Here is a 22,079-nt window from a genome sequence, read left to right as displayed (position 1 = left end):
TCAAAGGAGAGGCCATGCAGCACTACGTCAGAAAGGGGCAGACACTGTTGTCCTAAGGTCATTTTGGATTTTTAATGCACGCACACTTATCACAATAATTTACAGAATTCACCGTCAACGGGCGGTGTGGACTCAATTAGCTGAGAAAAAAAAAGAACACCCTTTTCTGAACCATCCAGTGAGGGGCGGAAACAACCTGGCTGGATTGGACGTTCCTAGTTTGAAAGCGAGATACGCTGCCCATTGAGCAACACCCATTTCCTCCCCAGCACCCACACGACCCACAGAAGAGGAGCTGCGGGGAGACCAGGCCGAGGGGGAAAGGCCGCACACGCTCCCAGAAGAAGGCGTTTTCACATATGCTTTCTGCCAAGCAAGGAAAACATTTCTTCGAGAAGGGCTTTGCAAGGGCATTCAGTGAAAGCAGAGGAGGACTGACCAAGACCAGGTTGGGCAACTGCATCCAATTCTCAAAACAGGCAGATTCCAGTTAGATCATGGTTTCTCAACCTAGGCAACTTTAAGACGTGTGGACTCCAACTCCCAGAATTCCCCAGCCAGCAGTGGGGAATTCTGAGAGCTGGAGTCCACACGTCTTAAAGTTGCCTAGGTTGAGAAACAATGAGTTAGACAGACAGCCCACCCCTGTCCCCCCTCCATGAACTTCCTAAAGCCCCATCAAAGAAGAACCTGCTCTTGGCCATAATGTCTTGCCTTGCCATGCCAGACCTTTCACTTGCCCTAAAGGACAAAGGCCTGCTCCTAACTGCGGGAATTCTAATTCGGATTCCTCTGCATGTTGCGTGGACCCACAAAAATACAACCATGGAGCCCTGCAGGGCATCATAGATGCCCCAAAGCTTTGCCCGTTGCTGGGGCAAAGAAGATGGAAAGGAGAGGCCATGGAGGAGGGTGGAACAGATGCCAGGCTCTTGGAGAGGGGGAAAAGGGGACCATCCCAACATTCCCCCGACAGGATTTGGTTGGCAATGGAAAAGAGAGGCCCTAATTTGGGGTTCACTTTATTTAATCCACTGAAGAGAAGGAAGAATGCTGGGGCCCCTCCGGAAGAGGACCTACAGGAGACTCCAGCACCTTCGCCCTCCCCTTTCCGAGGGCCACACAGCCTCTTGCTCCGTCAGTTATTTGGCAGGGCTCCGGCAGGCACAACAGGGAACACAAAAGTCTCTGTTTGGTTTTGTTTCTTTCTTAAAGTCCATGGATCAGCGCAAAAAAATAAAAGAAATTAAAAAAAAACCCAAATATGGGAAACGCAACCCAAAAGGCCAATCCAGGAGCCTGAAACTAGCGCTGCGACCCGGCGGCGACATCGCATGGTGGGGCGGTGAACCACAAAGAGGGCGATACGAGGCGGGCCTGCGGGCAGGTCCCCTTATACGAACCGCTGGACGATGACGGCGTTCAGGAGGTTGGCTTCCTTGAGAGTCTGGTCCTCGTCCGAGAGCTCTTTGTTCGGAAAGGTGGTCATGAGGACAAAGCCAGTGGCGGCCATGGCCGGCCGGGCGTCCACGATGAAGAGCCGGATGTCGCGGATCCTGCCCGGAGGAAAGGGGACAGGGGTCGTGCTCATTGTCTTCTTTTAACAATGTTTATCTGTTAAACCAAGGTTTCTCAACCCTGGCAACTTTAAGATGTGTGGACTTCAACTCCCAGAATCCCCACACTGGCTGGGGAATTCTGGGAGTTGAAGTCCACACATCTTAAAGTTGCCAAGGTTGAGAATCCCTGTATTTCACTAAGCTATAATCCTTAATGGCTGCATTGGCTCTCAAAGAAACCCTAACCCTACTGTATTTAGCCTAGCACAAGGGGAGCGCCTAGCTTCTGACCACATTCACCTACCACGCTAGGCCTCGTTTGTGGGACACGCCAACGTGCTCAGCCCACTGTAAACAGGTGACTGTCCAGCGCAAACCAGCCTGGTCGGAATTAATTTAAGCACGTGAAATTGTATTTATTTATGGCCAGTGACCAGTGAAGCAGCCGCAACCATTAAACCAACGCACAAAAGCAGGCCCGGATACTTTTGCTCAACGAGAGCCATAAGGCCACCATACAGACCTGCCCCTTAAAATTTAAAAGGAGAAAAAGTAAACCATGCCATACAGATAAGATAAGATAAGATAGGACTTCCTTTTCCTACTAATTGCCCACCAGCTGTGGTCTTGGCCAAAAATTCCAGTTTAGGAAACAGGTAAGGGCGATGCATATGTTTGCTGAATGTTGATATGCTTAACAAGAGGCAACAGCAATACACACACACACACACAAAACAGTATCGCTCACTTCATTAAAACTGGACAAATATAGCCAAACTTATGCTCTGCACAAGACGACACTGACATTCCCTGGTTACGAACTGTTACGGACGTACAGCAGCATGCACTGGGGAAAAAACAACTTCAATTATTTCCTGTAACTCTGCTATCTCTGTAAAGATGGAAAGAACCCGGGCACCTCTGGAAGTCTGTACCCAGCAGCACCAGTTGCATGCTTTGGCCGGCCCGACCATTCCCACTTTGCCCTCCCCGCACCCCACGTTCCACTTCCCCCCTACCTGTGACTGTGGTTGAATTTCTGTACAAGCCGCCCACCATCCGCAAGCCGGATCTGGATGTTGGTGGTGGGCTCTGCCTCATCGATGGTGACCAAGGATCTGGCTTTGGCTTCGTTTTCTGCCTGCTGAGAGGGTGAGCTGGTGCCCATCACTTGGGGGGCAGTGCTGGGGGAAAGCAGAAAAAACTTGTTGTAAGTCTACCTTGCTGAATACTTTGGAGTCCATTACAGAAAATATAGATTGAAAACTGCAAAGCTCTCTAGCTGAGCTATGATGCCACAGCACAGCCACAGCTGAATTAAAGCACCTACGACCGACTGTGAGGAAAACTATTTCTCTTCTCATATTGATCATACACCATACTTTTCAACCTGTAAAATTAATCACTGCAATTTTATTGGGAGGATAGGTGCGGGTGGCCAGAATCAGCAAGCTTGAGCTAACCTAAACCAGCAGTACATCGAGGACAGCCAATTTGTTAGCATTTTGCAAAAAAGAATTCTCTTCTCCTGCCCACCCATTTCACCGGGGCAATGGACAGGAGAAGTGACTCCAAGTGACCCTAATTGTTGGTTGGAACCTAAAAATAAGGCTTGGCACACAGGTACCTGCAGAACCACCTTCACCCAGCTGAGTCAGTCCATCCAAGGTGTTCTTCCCAGGAAAAGCTTCTGATTGTACCCCACTTTTGTGAGGTTAAGAGAAATGAAGAAAGGAGGCATCATTTGTCAGTCAGCACTCCAGCCTTAGGTTAGAGCAGTGTTTCTCAACCTCAGCAACTAAGCTGGGTGGACTTCAACTCCCAGAATTCCCCAGCCAGCCAACTTCAATTCTGGGAGTTGAAGTCCACCCAGCTTAAAGTTGCTGAGGTTGAGAAATATTGTGGTAGAGCCTCCCCTTGAAATTAAGATTCACACCAAAATCAGATTCAGTTGCCACCCCTTAACCAAACCCCCATTTTTTAATGAGACGCGGTCCACTCCCTACTCATAGATCAGAACAACTATCACCAACAGAATGGCAAAGTTGCTATCTGCAGCAATTTTCAGATGAAGACAAAAAATCTCCTAACCTTGGAGTGGCATTTTGTGTTTCAATTTTATCCTATTTCCACTCTGTCTTATGTTTTATATTCTTTTGCTGTATTTTATTCAGTGACTTCCTTATGCTGGTTTTAAGTCTAAATTGTTTACGTTTTTTATGATTATTATACTGTCACTGTTGATGATTATCTGACCAAATGATTATTTGGTCACTGTTTTTGAATTCCTTTTATTTTTACTTTGCTGGTCAGTGATCATGCATAATAAAATTTGAATTTGACTCATATTATCCCACGTAACATTCTGGAAGTTGCTTATGACAAGACTCTTCCAAAAGGTATTTGGCTGTTGCCAATTTTTATAATTTCGATTTAACTGTCCTTCATTTTGGCCTTGAGTTTTGCTTGTGTTCTATCATCATAATCAGTCTTACTTCTTTACAATACAAATTTTAATTGGCTGCACATTGTTATAGAATAGCTGTAAATCACGAGTCTTTTCAACTTGGTTATATACACATAAAATAAATTTAAAAAATATGTTTTACAATGCAGCACAGAAGTGCCACTGAAAGCATATGGTCAGTTGACGCCACACTGAGGGGCCTGAAAACTAATCCGCACCGTTATCATTCAGCTATGTGGTTGTAAGCAAAGTAGGTTCAGGCACCACTTCATTTACTGGCTGTGCACACCATACCACAGGTAGACCTTTTACTTGACTGGGAAAGCAACAGTGAGTCTCCCCAAAGATACTGCCTTTCGAGTATTCCCATATTTGACAGGTAGTCCTCGACTTACGACCACAATTGGGACCAAAATTTCCACTGTGAGTCATTGCAGTCGTAAGTTGAATCACCATGTGACTGGACCCGATTTTACAACCATTTTTACAGCAGTCATTAAGCGAATCCAGCTTCCCCTATGGGCGATTTTTGCTGGAAAACAGCAAAAAAGTTGCCAAACACAATTATGTTACTGCGGAATGCTGCAACCAGTCGTAAATGTGAGTCAGTTGCCAAGCGCCCAAATTGCAATCATGTGACCAAGGGTGTGTATGATCCTTTGCAATGCTCAGAAGTCCTTTACAGGCCATAAAGCACCCATTTCGAGGGTGTCATAACTTCGGACCATCATTAAACGAACGGTCGTAAGTCGAGGACTACCTGTATAAAATTGAGAATAATCCTCAAGGGAGGAAGAGCAGGAGCAAGTGCGGGGGGTGTCTGCCCAACCAGTTCCAGAAAATCCTTCTCTAACCATCATCTCAGTAACGCACCTGAACATGGGATGAAACCTAAGACCTTATTTGTGCAGGGAAAATGTAACTAGTTCAGGTAGAATGATGGGTGCTGATTTTATTTGGAATTCTGTATGTGTGACTATCACCTTGTTTTTTTTCATATCCCCCATTCCCAATAAACTCCTTTTCTGCCTATAAATTTGGCTTCCCTGGTTGGAAAGGAGAATTTCTCACTAAATCCTTCTCCACCTGCAAGACCACAGGGTTGTCCGAGCCCCTTCTGCTTCAGGATGGGTATGACATTGTCTTCATGTTGTTGCTTCCTGGATTTAGGGAGGAACATCCAAAGAACCTTCTTTCCTATTTCCCAAGGACTGAACTGAAGGGAGAAGTCCCATTCAGAAGGGCTAAGAACTCCCTGCTGGACAGACCAGGTGTCAGTAGGTTCAGCCTGACTGGCCTCAGCCTATCGTAATTATTACACCAAGGAGCTCTTCAAAGATGGGGGTCAGCCAGGGAGGTTAAAATAACCCCCCGACCACTTGTAAGTGGGACAAAAAAAATATTATTATTAAATATTTAAAATAATGTTTGAATTATTACATACAATATAATTCATCATTAATAATTTAAATAACTTAATATGATACTAAACATAATAATATTGTTTAAAACGTTATATGCTGCCCAACTCCCAGTGACTCTGTGTGGTTTACAAATTGTTAAAGGCCTTTAAAAACAAGAAATACTATGGCAGAGAAAACAAACCCAGGTGGGAACAAGGAAAAGGAAGAAAGGGGCACCAACTGTCCTCGCCAAAGGCCTGGGTGAAGAGCTGGGTCTTCAGGGCCCTTCGAAACACCAGGAGGGAGGGGGCTGTTCAAATTTGGTGGGGGGCTCATTCCAGAGGGCAGAGAAGGTGCACTTCTGAGTCCTGCTCCGATGGGAGGAGATGGGTGGGGATAAATTAGATAAATAAATAAATTAAATATTTCCCTCCATCTTCCTATTTCTCTAGAATTTTTTTTAACAGACTCAAATGACACCCTCCTTAGATGTCACTGGTGGATCTTGGGATCCTCCTTCCTGCAGCAATGGAGGGGGGGAGGAAACGCCCTTGGGAGGGGGACAGATTCACAGGCATCCTGTCTACTTACCTGCCCAGCTTCTGCCCTTCTCCGGTGAAAGCCCTGAAGGCACCCCTGGGCTTCACGAATTCCTCATCGCGATGGTCCTCCAGATCCAAATTCACCTGCCCACCACGGGCCAAGCGACGGAGCTCGGCGGGGACTTCTCTGCAAGAAAGGAAAGGAAGGAATGCCGCTTGGGGGGGAAGCCCACTAACCACCCTTCCCCAGTGCAGGAAGAATCAGCCTGATTCACAAAAGATGCCATTACTAGGACACACAGACTCCCAGGAAGGCCAGGCCTGAGCAGCCGGTGTGGCCTGAGGCCAGCCGTTGCTCCGATTCCCCGTGCACCAGTATTACCCCCGACGGATGGACTCCAGGAATTGAGAATTGGATGGATCTTGATAGCTCCTCAGCTCTCCGCTGTCTAGGCTGAATCCGCTTTTCCACAGCTTTAAGACTATGTGGACCTACAAAAAACAGAATTAAGTCTACAGTGAGCAGAACCTCTCTGCCCGAACGGTACCATTGGCCAATTCGCAAGGCAGTCCCTAACGCTGCAGAGACCCTTAAGTCTTTTGGCCGGATATTCTTGACTAGCTGGCAGCGAAAGAAAGGCATTTAAAGCAAAGTATTTTGCTTCCTACAGCCTGGGTTACTTTCACTGTTTGGGATGTGCGCTAGGCCAGGGTTCCTCAACCTTGGCAACTCCAAGCTGTGCGGACTTCAACTCCCAGAATTCCCCAGCCAGCTGCTGGCTGAGGAATTCTGGGAGTTGAAGTCCGCACAGCTTGGAGTTGCCAAGGTTGAGGAACTCTGCACTAGGCCTAACGCAAAGACTTTTTAATTCATAAACACTTTCGGTTATTGCAAAAAGCATGTAGACATTGCCCTGGCAAAAACCAGGAAAAATGAAAAGAAAATCACCGTAAGAAGGAAACCTAAAGCCATTAAGTTCTTTGTCAATAGCTACTCAAGTGTGAAACAGACAGATCTTGCTGAGATGGATAAAACTAACTTCGAAGCAAATATCTGCAGCTCAGGGTTGAACTGTGGAGTCCCTGGTGCTCTCTGAGCCTTGTTGTTTTCTTCTTGCAGACGTTTCACGATGTCTCATGAAATGTCTGCAAGAAAACAACAAGGCTCAGAGAGCACCAGGGACTCCAAAACTAACTTCTTCTTTGATTAGAGCAAAGACACTCTTTACTGCATTTATTGGTGACGGGAAACCTCTTGCGGACTTTTTGCATAAAAATGGAAAAAAAAAAACTCACGATTTATGGTTTTGATGATTAGGCAGGATAGATTATAGAAAGAAGGACATTATGATGTAACTTTAGAGAGAGAGAGGTTAAAATATAATTATTCTTATAACTGCTGTGAAGAATATTGGAAGCCGCTTCATGTCTTTTTTCTTTCTTTTCTATTTTTCTTAACTTTTTTTTCTTTTCTTGTGTAATGTTTGCCTATTCTAAAACACCATCAGACTCATGAGCAGGATCACAAAGATATCTGATTTATTAAAGAACAGCATGCAGGATCACAGAGAAAGCTGAGAATGATAAAAGCACGCCACATGCAAACTAAAAACCCTCGGTGCAAATGAGATCCCTCCCCCTGTAGAATCTTCCCAAGTTCACAGTCCCAGGTGCTCCTAACGGCTTCTGATGGTCTGCGGGAAAAGGCCTTGAACAGAGAACATAACCCAAACACATTCCATTGTACTGATTTCACACACAGAGCTTGGTACAAGGTCTCCCAGCAGCTCCCTCCCAAACAGAAACGCACGTCAGCGCCACGGCATGGGAAACGTTACGATGTATAAACTATGTTGAACCAGGGAACATGGCACTTTTTCTTCTCTTTGCTTTCTTTTTCTCTTCTCTTCTTTACATTAGTTTTTAATCTTTTTTAAAAGTCTTAATAAAAATTATATATAAAAATATAGCTACTCACAAGTAAGGAACACACACAAGCCGACCCTTAGACCAGTGTTTCTCAACCTTGGCAACTTTAAGATGGGTGGACTTCAACTCCCAGAATCCCCCAGCCAGCATCTTAAAGTCACCAAGGTTGAGAAACACTTAGACAGTCCTAGCTCACAATTTTGGCTAACTCACTTAAATGTTCACCCACAGACATCTTGTGTTTGGCACCTGGGTAGCCGTTTGCAAGGCTCCCTTCAACATCCTCATCCCACTTTGTACAGACATGGCTCTAACACCAAGCCAAGCTCCCCTTCCTTCCCTCTTTTTTCTAACTCACCTGTCTGATAACGGTGATTGCCTGCTGGAAAGGCTTGCCCCCATGTCTGGGCATCAAGAACCACAGAAGCCCCAGCCAAAGAGGGAGGGACCGTCTTTCCAGACCTCCCAGCTCCCCCAGTGCTGGATAGATTTCAGGGGAGCCCGTGAACTTGGGTGGGACAAAATTTACAGCTTTATTTTCACTAACCTGTAACTGAAATTTAGCCTTTCATTCAATAAAATGTCTGTAGGCAACAAAGAAATTTATGAGCCTATGAGTCTCAAAGATGTTTGATAACTTTAATAAATCTCAGTATCTTGTTATTCTACCCTAAAAAAGGATATAATATACCCTACACAGCATTCTGATAGCTCTCCTAAAAAGGGTATTGTTATTGACTTAATAGATTAACAAAGGGGTACATATATATTTGTTACTTTTTAATACTTTGGTAGCTGTATTTGAGTATAATTGGTTTCCTTTGTAATGCAGTCTATATCTACGTATTTTATTTCATGCATTTAAATACAGTTTTCCGAGAAGGAGTCCACCAGGCTCTCGCAGCAGTCCAGAGCACAGAAAGATTAAGACCGCTTGGCCCAACTGCAGCCTTCTGGTACCCAGCCAGGCCATGGCCCTTCCCAGTCCAAAAACTCTCCCCAGGCCTGGACAGAGGCTGAACTTTTCCTAGCCAGGCCTTGCCCTGGAGGCACCACAAACTCCACAGACTGCCACCAGGTTCTAAGCTTGGGAGCCTCAGACCTAGAACCTGCTAGCGCCATGGATTCAGTTCAGGGCCAGAAATACTCACGTCCTGCGCAGCAGCGTTCTGCCTCATCTCCCCCGCAACGTAAGCAGACTCCTCCTCGGGTGCTGTTCCCAAGCGGTACCCGCCTCCCGCAAAGGGCTGCCAGAGAGAAAAGAACAGGAACCTTGGAACGACCAAGCAGCTGCCAAGCGGATCGGGTGGCCTCGCCTGGTTCTTCTCCATGAAGCCAGGACGCTGTTTAAAGTTATATTGTCCTTCCTTTAAAGTTACTCCGCTGTCTCAGAAAGCTTTTTATACGGGGCAAGGCAATGTTCTTCCAGATACTCTGGCCTCCAGCATTTAGCAACAAGAATGCCAAAATACCTGAGATTTTATTAATTTTTATTTTATTTATTAATCAAATTTATCACCACCCATCTCCCAAAAGGGAGATGTAAAAAAAGATTTTGTAAACCTTTTCTAGAAGTAGCTTGTTTTGCCTTTTCGGTCCTAACAGCATCCACAGGAAACAGATTATAGAAGATTAAGTACATTAGCTACAGGTAGTCATCGCTTAATGACAATTGGAATTTTAGTTGCTAAGCGAAGCAGTCATTAAGCAAATCTGACCCAATTTTATGACCGTTTTGTGTTGGTCATTAAGCAAATCACTGCAGGTGTTAAGCGAGCCATGTGGTCATTAAGCAAATCACACAGTTCCCCACTGATTTTGTTTGCCAGAAGCCAGACAGGAAGGTTGAAAATGGTGATTATGTGGCCACGGGACACTGCGATGGTCATAAATGCAAACCGGTTGCCAAGTGCCCAAATCATGGTCATGTGACCACAGGACACTGCAATGGTTATAGGTGTGAGGACCAGTCGTAAGTTGGTTTTTTCAGCACTGTTGTAAGTCTGAACCATCACTAAATGAATGGTTGTTAAGCGAGGACTACCTGTAGTGACCAATGCTTCACATTCTCGTAACTCTGGAGACGACACAATTCATCTTGGCACCTTGTCACACCATTTACCTAAAGCTCCTGATCGTTATTTCAACGTTTTACTCCCTTCCTGGCTTGCTTTATTATGCTCCACACTGTTCCTGCTTCTGTGTCTTCTCAGCCAGGCCACCCCTCTGTGCCAAGCCCAGCCCCGCTCAAGGCAGTCCTGGGGACCACCTGAAAGCAGATCGGCCCTCCATCCAAGCCCCCTCAAGAGCACAGATCAGACCTCTACCGACGCTCTCGGGCTCACCTTTGGCCTGCTGCCTTCCCCGGGGCTCTTAGCTGCTCGTTCGACAGCCACCGCTCCGTGCTCTTTGGCCCCCCGGAACAAATCCTCCACCAGCTCGTTTGGACTCTTCTTCCTCGGGGGACCAACAATCTGCTGCCCGCTTCGTTCTGACCCACCAGCATAAAATCTAAACAAAAGCGAACAGGGCTTGATGCTCCCATGAGCCTGCAGGAAAAGTCTGCATCAGAGGCCCTTTTTCAGAAGCAGAGCGCAATTTTCTGCAGCGCAGACCGAACTGCTAACCCAACTACGAGAAGGTCTCATGCGAAGCAAGTTCGCCCCCGTCAGTTTTGTCCTGTAACGCGCCCCTCCCCAACTATGGATTTGGGGGTGGGCACAGGAGCCGACTAAACGAGTACCCTACAACACGTTTCCACCTGACCTTCAGCAATGCTATTTGCCAGTATTTAAAGGAGTTGGGCGTATTGTTTTGACAAAGCGATTGAGGAGGATGTGCATCCAACATGACCCAAGTTTTTGGGAGCGTTTCTGGTTATAATTTCCCAGCCAGTTTATCTTCTTTTTCACTTTTTTTTTTATTATGCTCGTGATTTTTAATGGTGAGTTTAGATTATATGGCTTAATGTTGTATTCCCTTTCCTCTTTTAATGTGTTTGATATAATAACATGTTTTCCTTAAAAACATAGCCAACAGTGGAAAATTTAGAGGGTTATAATCTGAATGAATCTGGAGGCCACGCATCTGCTTGGAGAAAGCAGCCTTAAAACAAGCAGGCTTGTTGATTCTGCAGTGAGGTTACCCTGAATATTATGAGCTAGTTCTGAGTTCACGAATGCACACGTTTTATTTGTGTGTTAATTAACAAAATTGCTGCATGTACTTGATTTTGGACATACCCTAATATTCTATTTGACGCAGCGCATCTGTTCTGAAAGGTCTTTGGTGACGATTATAATGGCTCACTCCCATTCTCTTTCCCTGTTTTACTGTGAAATGTCGTAAGCGGTAATATTCCCAATATTTAATGCTCTCTTGCATGCAGGGGCTGTCATTCTATGAAACGGAGTACAGCCCTGTTTTTCAACTTGGCAACTTTAAGATGTGTCGACTTCAACTCCCAGAATTCCCCGGCCAGAATCCCAGCATGCTGGCTAGGGAGTTCTAGGAGTTGAAGTCCACACATCTTAAAGTTGCCAAGGTTGAAAAACACTGAAGTACAGAAAAAATTATTCTCAGCATCCTTAAGTGACACAGTTCAAAGGACTTTCCTTTCGCTTAGAACCAAAGAATCGAAGTTATATCCATGGCTGCCAACCCAAGATTTCACAAGAGCAAAGAAAAAAACACATCTGCTGTGACTCTGGACTTCACATTTAATTTCCTGAGAATTGCCATGCTCTTTCTCTGACTTTTGAAAAGTTTCGGGATGTATGAAGAATTATGCAAATACAGAGGACAGAACAAGGCAATGCATTAAAAAAAAAAAAGAACCATTTCAAAAACAGCCAGTCCAGACAGGCTGCAGAACCGATTCCTTTCTTGGTGCAGAATTCTCATTTATCTGTTAGCACCAGGCAAGTCATACAGCAGTGATACAATCCTGCCGACCCTAAAGAAAGCAGGACCGTTTGCTATGCAAATTCTGAATGCGCTGCAAACAATTGCAGGAAAGGTTGCAGCCCAGCAGAGCAACGCTTCAACAACTGACCAGCCAGAGGAAATCTGCTCTCCAATAACATTTTTATCACCCGGGAACATTTCCAGAGACAGGCTTCCCCATGCAGACCTTTGCAAATTCCTCATTCCCCCACCCTAAGGAAGGAGGAAGATCAGACATCTGACCAGCCACTAACCTTTGTCCTTCCTCCTCCTCCTCCTCCTCTTCCTGAGCATGAACAAGATCACGGAATGACGTCACCCTGTGGTCACTGGAGAAACAAAAGAAAGTATCAAATGAGATTGCGGCCTCCTCCAGTGTGGTTCCTCTCCTCCAAGGCTTTAATGGTCTGACCCTGAGCCGCTGTGCAGGATGAAAACAAAAAACGGTCACAGCACAATGCCTAAGTTGTACAAGTAGTGCTTAACAACCACAATTAGCACCAGAATTTCAGTTGCTAAGTGAAGCAGTCATTATGCATCATTATGCGAATCCAACCTGATTTTATGACCTTCTTTGCAGCAGTTGTTAAGCGAATAACCATGGGCATTAAGTGAATCACATGGTCATTAAGCGAATCAAGTGGTTCCCCGTTCATTTTCCTTGCCAGAAGCTGGCCAGGAAGGTTGAAAATGGCGATCACGTGACCACATGACACTGCAACGGTTATAAATGTGAACCAGTTGCCAAGTTCCCAAAGCGTGATCATGTGACTGGGGGAATGCTGCAACAGTCGTGAGGACCCATTGTAAATCAGGTTTTTCAGCACCGTCGTAAGTCCGAACTGTCACTAAACAAATGGTTGTTAAGCGAGGACTACCTGTAGCTGTAATTCAGGAAGTGTAGTTGCAACAGCAATCAAAGGGTTCTGAGATAGCATCACATGCAAAATGGGCTGCCAGTTGGGATCCAGTTCCAATTTAAGGTGCTGATTTTCACCTGTAAATCTTCTCATGGCACCCAGATTCCTGCAGCACCACCTTCTGCAGCCAGCTCTGGCCCGATCAGTCAGATCAGTGTTTTTCAACCTTGGCAACTTTAAGATGTGTGGGCTTCAACTCCCAGAATTCCCCAGCCAGCCACATCCACACATCTTAAAGTTGCCAAGTTTGAAAAACACTGATCTACTTGGGTAGAACCTGCTACAAATCCCAAATTTCTAGAAGGGTCCAGGGATTGAAACAAGATGTTGTTTCTTGGTGGTAGCACCAGCGTTGTGGAAGATCCTCTTTCTAGAGACCAGGCAGGGCTCCTCTTGGCTATTTTTCAAAAGCTTCCTAAAACCAAACTGTTTCGAAGAGCCTTCCCTCGGTTGGGTGTTGCCATCAGTATTTTATTTTTCTATGGCACTAATACTGTCTTTATCTGAATACTGTTTGTACTGCGCTGGTATCTGACTGTTGGGTTTTTACTTGTGTACCATGGATGTTTTAATTGTATCATTCTTTTTAAGCCACCAAGACTTTTTGACTGTACCGGGTTCAAAAAATGTTTAAAGGAACACCTTGGCTGTCTTTCCTCTTTGCCCTGATGCGGCTGAGCATGAGTTCACACAGAGCACAATAGTGAGATCCCTGTAACTGGAGATTAGGAGCTTGAAGCCGAGACCTGCCGCATGCGGACAATGTGCTGGGCTAAGCTGCGGCATACCTCATCTCCTATGGTGTCCAGAAAACCCCTGGCAAAACAGACTTGCAAGAAGAATTAAACCGTATAATGTGCTACTGATTCCTGTGCTTTAATACAAAAGCCACTGTCTTAATTAGTTTTTAAAGCTTGTACTCAGGACCAACTCTGTACAGGTATAAAAATGACATACAGGAAATCCTCACTTAAAGACTGTATGTTTAGCAACATACAGTTAGCAACAGTTCGGCAAAGGTGCTGGAAAAAACTTACGACTGGTCCTTGCACTTAAGACCGTCACAGCATCCCTGTGCTCACGTGATCACGATTTAGGCACTTGGCAACCGGTTTGCATTTATGACCATTGCAGCATCCCATGATCACGTGATCGCCATTTTTGACCTTCCCAGCCGGCTTCCAGCAAGCAAAATTAAGGGGGAACTGTGGAGTCCTTGGTGCTCCCTGAGCCTGGTTGTTTTCTTGCAGGCGTTTCATTGCCAGGCTAGGCAACATCTTCAGTGCGAAGAGGGAGTGGGCCTTGCTCTCAGTTTATATACTGTGGCTTGCCCTGCTTGTGTTGGTAGGGGTGTTGTTCTCTCCTTGGGAGTTCCTTGATTGGGCTGTTGTTTGCTGCTGGGTTGATTGCCTGAGTTAATTGTTCCTTGATTAGGTTATTGTGTACTGTTTGATTTCTTGTCTGGTCTTAATCTTTGTTAATCTTTGCATATCTGGGTGTTGATTGCTGGCAATCGAGTGTCCTGATCTTCTGGCTTTTCTCTTGTCTCTTCTGAATGGTATGTAGACGTTGTTTACCTCTATGTGTCTGTTGATGGCTGCTTGGTCTGAGTGCCAGGCTTCCAGGAATTCTCTGGCGTTTTTGGATTTGGCTTGGTTTCGGATGCTCACCGTTTCCCAGTTGAAACTAAGGCTGAGTCTGTCCACGTGTTGTGAGATTAAGGAGTTTGCATCATGTCTTCTGATTGCCAGTTGGTGTTCGTGGATGCGCTCTGCTAGTCTTCTGCCTGTCTGTCAGACATAGTGGCTGTCACAGTCTTTGCATTGTATGCTGTAAGTAACTCCTGTTTTTTCTTCTTGGGCTATTGGGTCTTTTGGGTTGCTTAATACGTTTTGAAGAGTTTTAGCTGGTCTATGTGCTACGGTGATGCCATGTGGTTGTAACAGTCTGTTGGTGGTTCCTGAGATGTTTCTGATGTGTGGCAGTGTTATCCTTTTCATGGTTTCCATCGGTTGGGTTGTAGTGGGTTGGGTGGTGAGGCCCTTTTTGATAAAGTTGAGCAGGTGTTCATTTTGCTGGAAGATGCTGTGCAGATGTTCTTTTTCTTTTTTCCACGGCATATAAACTGAGAGCAAGGCCCACTCCCTCTTCGCACTGAAGAGGCTGCCTAGTCTGGCAATGAAACGTCTGCAAGAAGAAAAGAAGGCTCAGAGAGCACCGAGGACTCCACAGTTCAACCCTGAGCTACAAATATTTGCTTCGATTGGCAAGGGGGAACTGCGTGATTCACTTAATGTTTGCTGCAAAAAAGGTCATAAAATGGGGTCAGATTCGCTTAATGACCACTTCACTTAGCAACCAAAATTCCAGTCCCAATTGTGATCATTAAGTGAGGACTACCTGTAAAAGCATGTTCCATACACCAGTGTTTCTCAATCTCAGCAACTTAAAGGTGTGTGGACTTCAACTCCCAGAATTCCCCAGGCAGTGTGTCGAAGTCCACACACCTTAAAGTTGCTGAGATTGAGAAACACTGTTCTATACCATCACATCCTCACCGAGCATCATTTCCCCAGAAGCCCATCATTTGGGAAATCCCACTCTTTGAATCCGAGAGATTCCTAGCAGACCCTTCTCTGCTCTCAAAGACACAATTTCAACATTTTCCAGCAGAGAAGGAAGCCTTGGTAGGCTAGTGTCTCTGGTCGTTAAGTCACCTGGGTGTGGTGCCTCTGGTAACAGAGCTAGAAGTTGGTTGTGGGAGTGTGATGATGTCTTCGTCACCGCCATCTTCATAGAAACTGGCCAGGGCAATCTGAAAAGAGGAACAGCATCACACTTTAAGAAATGACATCTTCCTACAGCACCTTCCAGGAGAGGGATCCAACCTTCTATTATCCATGTCAACTTCAGGACAGGGTGGAACAGTCCAGGAAAGTCCCTTTGAAAAATACTGGCCGGATAAAGCTTTGGTGGTGGTTGTGCCTGGGTTGTGGCCTAAATAAACTTGCTACCTCAAGACGAAACACTGGGGGATACCAAGGATGAGAACAGCATTAAGAACGCTGCCACCCATGGGGTGAGGATGCCTGTGCATGATGCGTCATTACATCGTGAAGCCAAATCTGCAAATTAGATACTGGTATCAGACACTGGGGAGCCTCCTGTGGCAGAGAGCGGTAGGCAGCAGTATTGCAACCGAAACTCTCCCCGTGACCTGAGTTCGATCCCAGCCAAAGCTGGATTCTCGGGTAGCCGGCTCAGGTCAGCTCAGCCTTCCATCCTTCCGAGGTCGGTAAAACGAGCGCCCAGCTTGCTGGGGAAGGTGACGGCCGGGGAAGGCAATGGCAAGCCACCCCGCTCTATAGTCTGCCAAGGAAACGTCACGAAAGCGGCATCCCCCCAAAGGGTCAGACGTGATTCGGTGCTTGCACAGGGGACCCTTCACGTCACCACATCAGACACCGGACACAAGTGTACAGTGTTGGGGTATACACCGTGACATTGCTGAGCAGGTGTCATCCCTCTGACACAATCTCCTCTTGCTGTGGAGGCTTGTGCTAAAAAAGCTTCCAGCTGATTGGCCCAATGCTGATGTCACACCTCAATAATGTGTCCTTAGCAAAACCTGGACTCCATAGCAAAAGAATCTGCATTCCTCAAAAAGTCTCAGCACCCCAGAGAGTTGACGGAATATACCCACAGCGTTCGGCAGCCTTCCCCAACCTGTTTCCCAATGTGCTTGCCTAAAATTCTCCATCTGGCAATCCTTCAGGCTGTGAAGTGAACCCACGCAAGCACCAACTTATCTATATTTGTGAAAATGTTTGAACTACGTATTGGTCGATAGCTGCCCCTGAGTAAACCGAAGAGGTTGTGCCCTGCAAACTAAACAGCTAAACACACAAAAACAAATCCAAAGGGACTTAAAAAGAAAAGGAACGTTTGCAACTCTTGGCTGAGGTAAACAGAGTACTGCTGCAGAGCAATGGCACTACTGGCAAAGGAAAGAGGGAAAAAATGAATTTTCCATACTTTAGTAAAGAAAGAGGCCTTGAGCGACTGTCAGAAAAGGAATGCGTGCACAAGGAGCCAAGAAGGGGCAGGAAAATTAGCAGAAGGGCTTAACCACAAGATTAATGGTGGATTAACAGGGGGAGAAAAAAATAAACACGTATAACCAACTGGCTGTGCAAATGACTTGCTTCTGAGGAAAAATGATGCAGTAAGTTTCACTGGGAGATGGACATAGCAAGCCATGTTGAAAATTGAGGTAAGACATTTAGGTCACAAGGATTATTCTCTATTTCCTTAGGAGTAGAAAGAACTAAGGTTGAATTGCCCCCACTCTGAAGGGAATGCACACAGAACCGCAGTCACAACTGGCTTTTGCACCCAACTGGTGGCTATTCATTCTTACACACACACAAAAATTGGCTATTTTCTAATATATGTTCTACTGTCCTGCATTGGAGTGGGGTGGGGGGAGAGCTGAATTCAGCGATAAAGCAATTTTTCTCCAGGCAAACAGGCCTCTCTTCTTTCTCAAACCAAATGGGGAGAGAGGTTTTTTTTTTTAAGAGGTTCTGTGGAATGAAAAGGTCACAAGCTAAAAAGAGGTACTGAATCTCTCACTTTGGAAAGATACAAAACAAGTGCTTTAAATGGTGTCTAGATTCTATTTTTGGCAGAACCACCCTCCTCGCCCTACAATATTAATGACTGAACGTGGCATACAGCCATATTTGGACCAGGAAAACAGCGGCTCTGCCATCAAAATCACCGGATGCGTTCATGCAAGATGCTTAACCAGGTCGGTAAAAGATCTAGTGCCTGCATTCACACAATGGGCTAGGCTTGAAGAGTTACACTTCTGGATTTGTGTGTTATGTGAAACCAGGCTGGATGGTTTGATTATGGTTTAGGGCAGTGTTTCTCAACCTTGGCAACTTGAAGATGGGTGGACTTCAACTCCCAGAATTCCCCAGCCAGCCATGCTGGCTGGAGAATTCTGGGAGTTGAAGTCCACCCATCTTCAAGTTGCCAAGGTTGAGAAACACTGGTTTAGGGTCTCTGTTGGCATAACCTGTAGTTAACTGAACCACATTTACTAGCCCAATTTTCTGGCTTCATACAACGCACTGAAACATCTAACCTTGTAAACTGGATCCTCCTAACATACCGAGACACAGTTTAGCAAACTACATTTTAGCCTCACATGTTGCACAAACCAGCCGGCATGTGTGAAACTAGAAAACTGGGTTAACTGAGTAAACAATGAAGCACTCTATAAGAATTGCTGTCTTGAATTCTGCCGAAGAAAGGCGACCTCCAATGTTATTTAAGCAATATTCTCCTTGTGTTCCTAAAATACACCTTTTATCTCAAGTGTGCGTCAGGACAGTGCATTCGCATCCTAGCTGATGAGAAGCACAGAGCAAGATGTTGGTTTGAAAGGTAGTTTCTATCTTACAGATCCCACCTTCCATCGAAGAGTATAAGCATACTTGGGGCAAAAGCAAATTTCGATCGCAGTTGTGACACAGTGTAAACCAAGTGCCCAAAGTGACCGGTCCTACTCTTACGGTTAGCAGGGAATGCTGCCCATGGCTGGTTGGACAGTCTATACCCAGGTTTTTCAAACTGTGTTCCACGGAAGCCGAGAGATCTCTGAGTTCCATGAGAAACTAAGGGCAAAAAATGCTTAGAGGTTCACTTGAGCACAGCCAGGGGCATCCACAGAAATTATTCTATGGGAAGGGCTTGTTCTCCTATGAGAAAACTCCATGGCTGCCCTCTTGCAGGTTAGGGATTCTGGGAATTTTAACTAACAGATTCCACAGCCTGAAAAAGTTTGAAAATTCTAAAAAGCACTCTGTGGAAGCCTCAGTTACCCACAATGGGCAGCATAAGGCATAATCTCTGAACCGTGGCACAGGGAAGATCGACACTGGGGACGTAAGAGGAGTAAATAGCAAACAGCGTGAATTAACGAATGGAATGAAAGAAGGAAAAATACATACCTGTAAGTCTCTGAAACTAAGAGAAAGGGGGATGATATAATAGAGCTAAATGATGGCCTAACCTTTTGATCAGAGTTTATGAATGCATGCAAGAAAGGTGCAGATTTAATTATGAATGAAAGGGTAATTAGTGGTTATGTGGGGGTCTCGTAAGTCAGAGATTTTCAAACTTTTTCAGACAAGAGCCCAAAAAAAATTCCCCAGACCCTCCTGATCAAGAGGTAAAGCTCTAACATTAGAAAAATGCCTGCATTCGACAGAACTCTTTTTCTTTTTCTTCTTCTTTTTTCTTAGTCTCCCACTGAACCCCATCAAGCTTTTGCGGAAGCTCCAGGCTCCCCAGACAGAGACTGAAAATGGGTGCTGAGTGAATGCAAACTGAATAAAAGAGTGAATAGGAAAGGAGGCATTGGGGTGGCTTGGTCACATACAGAGGATGAATGAAGGTCGAACTGCAGAGCAAATACATGGAGGAAGAAACACAGTGAAAGTGAGGGAGAGGAAGAGGAAGTTGTGGTTGGAGAGAACTGACAACATGCTCCAAAAGCAAGAGGTGAGAAGTTTAAAGAGTATAAAAAGCCGTGTACAAAGAACTGTAGGTATGTGGTGGAAGGAAGGATGGTTTGCCAGGGTAAAAAGTGTAGGAAAGTATAGTGAATGCTATCAGTCCAACCCAGCCTGTCTCAACCTTTTGACCCTGGACGAACCCTTGAAATATTTCTCAGGCCTCGGGGAACCCCTGCCCATTCAGGCTCAGATATAGCCCAGAAGCTACAAAATGATTACATTCGTTTCATGGGTAGCCCTGTATAGACGCATTAACGGTGCTCTTAATAAAGAATGAAACTGACCTCTTTCGTGTGAAGTTGCCCGAATTTGAAATAATTTTTTAAATAAATCGTGATCTCCCAGGGAACCCCTAGGGACCTCTCGCGGAACCTGAGGGTGCCACGGAGCCCTGGTTGAGAAACCCTGGTGTAAACTAAATTTAGCCATATTCGTTTTTTTTTAATCACATGCCCTTCTTTTTCTTACTATTTCTTGCCCTTTCTGTGCTTTGCATGATGTTCCTTATCTTGAAAGGGTTAGTGTGATGGGGATGTATTTATGTGTAGACCTACAATTTGGAAATAAGCACATGGAACTCTCAGTTCTCCCCAGCTCTTTTGAGGTTTATGCCCACACTGGGAGACATCTGTGTTTTTAAGGCCTGTTTCGACCATTGCAATGAGGTTCTTTCGGTATTGGCTTAGCAGCTTGCGTGACACCCAACCTACATTTTGCTCTTAGACTGGGTGCACACAATACACTTAGCCTGGTTACCAAATAAATCTTTTGTTTTGGATTCTCACAGTACACTGAACCATAAAGTAACTAAACAGCCTAGATTTACAGCACATGAAGCCACAAAAAAAGCTAACTGAGAGTAAATTAACCAAGATTAGTCTGGTGTTCAATTACAGCTAATGGACCTGATTAAGCAGGTTGTGCAACCCCTTGCCTTCAAGCATTGCAAAAGAGCAGAGGTTCTGTCAGGGATAGGTCCCTGATCGGCCTCAAAAGATTACAGTTTTGCTGGAAGGAACATCAGACACATATACATTCAGATATTTTTCCACAAGGCTATACTGTTCTAGAGGCTGGATCCCTAGCTATCGTCTTAGTACGTATGTTGGAAATGTGGAACCAAACATAGCATTTTTCAGAATATTTTAACGGCGTGCCAGCAGCTGGCCTGGAAGACTCCCTCACTCTGGGCAGGGGCATAACTGGAACAATCTCCAACTCCCTGGGAGCAGAACCACAGAAACCAAACCAGTTCTTCCTGAAATGCATGTTGCCAAACTGCAACTAGCTGCAACTGATGCCAAGATGATCCTCCAAGGGTTGCATCCGGCCCCAGCCAATGCCAGATTCCCTCTGATTCAAAGGTGGAGAAGCAAGCCTTTTTCAACTGTCAAACCTACTATGAAGATTTGCTTGTTTCTCAGGCATCTGCCGGGCGCAATAGTTTTTAACGCAGTTGGATCGGCTGTTTTGGGGCAGCACGACGAATCATTTTTAAGAAGCCCTGGAACCCGACCTGCGATTTTAAAGATGAGGCGACCCCCACGCCGCAAAAAACGGGAGGGGAGCAACCACGGCCCTTCCTCACCTCCCTCAGCCTTTTGCAAACCAAGCCCCCAAACAAGGCTGCCTTTGCGGGGGGAGGGGGGGAGGAAGAGGCCTTCCCAGTCACCTAAACTGTACTGCATATCCCATCCTCCACGACTGGCTGTGCTCAGACAGGGAAGGAGAGGGAGCGCGTCCACCTCTTCCCCTCCCCTGCAAAAACCTACCATCTTGTCCATCCCCTCGCCCGCCTGCCAGCAGAGGGCCCTGCAGGGAGGGGAGCGCCCTTCCCAGCGAAGCTCCCCCCCGCCTTCAATGCAGAATAGGGGGGGGCTTTGTCCAAGAGGGATGGGGGGGGGGAGTGGCACGGGCAGGACCCCTCCCGAGGCCCCCATTGGGAGGAGGGGGTGATGGGGTCGAGAAGGGAGGGGCATCTGGCTAGAAAAGGGGCCTCCCAGTGGGAAGGGTCCCGCCAGCCCCCTCCCAGCTCGGGAAGGGAAGAGAAAGGCGGGACCCCGACCTCCCCCCACTCCCCAGGGAAGGTGCGGAGACTCAAGGGACGCTTCTCCCCCTCCCGCCGAGGCTACCTGCAGGTCCCCGCCCGCCGACTCCAGGAAGAAGCGCGCCCGCTCCTCCTCGGCCCCGGTCACGTCCACGAACTCCCTCAACGCCTCCTCCCGGTCAGCCATCTTGCCCGGTGCAACCGCCAAAGCGCTCCGCCCTCGCCGCTCCAGCCGCCAAGCGCCGTTCGCCGCTTCCGCCCGCCCGTGAGCCACTTCCGCCCCCCGCGCCCTTCCTTGTGGCGCACCCAAGCCCCTCCGGGTCGAAACAAAAGCCCTGCATGGAGCTACCGGCCGGGGGGCTAAAGTGGAGGGTGGGGGATGGGGGAGGTAGATATGTCCGTACTCAGACTGGGCCGCCTTAATCTCTGCTGTCTTTTCTGGGAAGCCAAGGTGTTTTATTCCCTGCAGGTCTGGAAGGTGGCATCTTGCGAAGGACTGAGCTAGATATAAACTGTGCACCCACGGCTAAAAGAAGCATCATTTTTGGAATGAAGCGAGCATTTCTGTTCACGCCACCCACTAAATCACGAATGAAGGGGCTGGCTGGGTCAGCATGTTGTGCAATCACAATCACAGCCTAGATGTGCCCAGGACAATCCTCTCTTGCTGCATTCTC

At 46.4% G+C, this 22,079-nt stretch overlaps 1 protein-coding gene across 1 annotated transcript; it reads right to left on the bottom strand.

Annotated features, from left to right (window-relative positions):
* Positions 1-1,006: 1,006 nt before the first annotated feature.
* Positions 1,007-21,620, bottom strand: NSFL1C (NSFL1 cofactor). Its single transcript, XM_063296820.1, has 9 exons — positions 21,488-21,620; positions 15,483-15,580; positions 12,100-12,174; positions 10,246-10,411; positions 9,052-9,147; positions 6,354-6,463; positions 6,021-6,158; positions 2,579-2,743; positions 1,007-1,556 (listed from the first exon to the last, which is right to left on the bottom strand). Exons 1-9 carry the CDS (start codon positions 21,587-21,589, stop codon positions 1,394-1,396), a joined length of 1,113 nt encoding a protein of 370 aa, XP_063152890.1. The 5' UTR covers positions 21,590-21,620; the 3' UTR covers positions 1,007-1,393.
* Between the last annotated feature and the right edge of the window lie 459 nt (positions 21,621-22,079).

Source organism: Candoia aspera, chromosome 3 (assembly GCF_035149785.1).
Source record: "Candoia aspera isolate rCanAsp1 chromosome 3, rCanAsp1.hap2, whole genome shotgun sequence".
Classification (NCBI taxonomy): domain Eukaryota; kingdom Metazoa; phylum Chordata; class Lepidosauria; order Squamata; family Boidae; genus Candoia; species Candoia aspera.
This window is presented reverse-complemented; position numbering and strand designations above follow the sequence as displayed.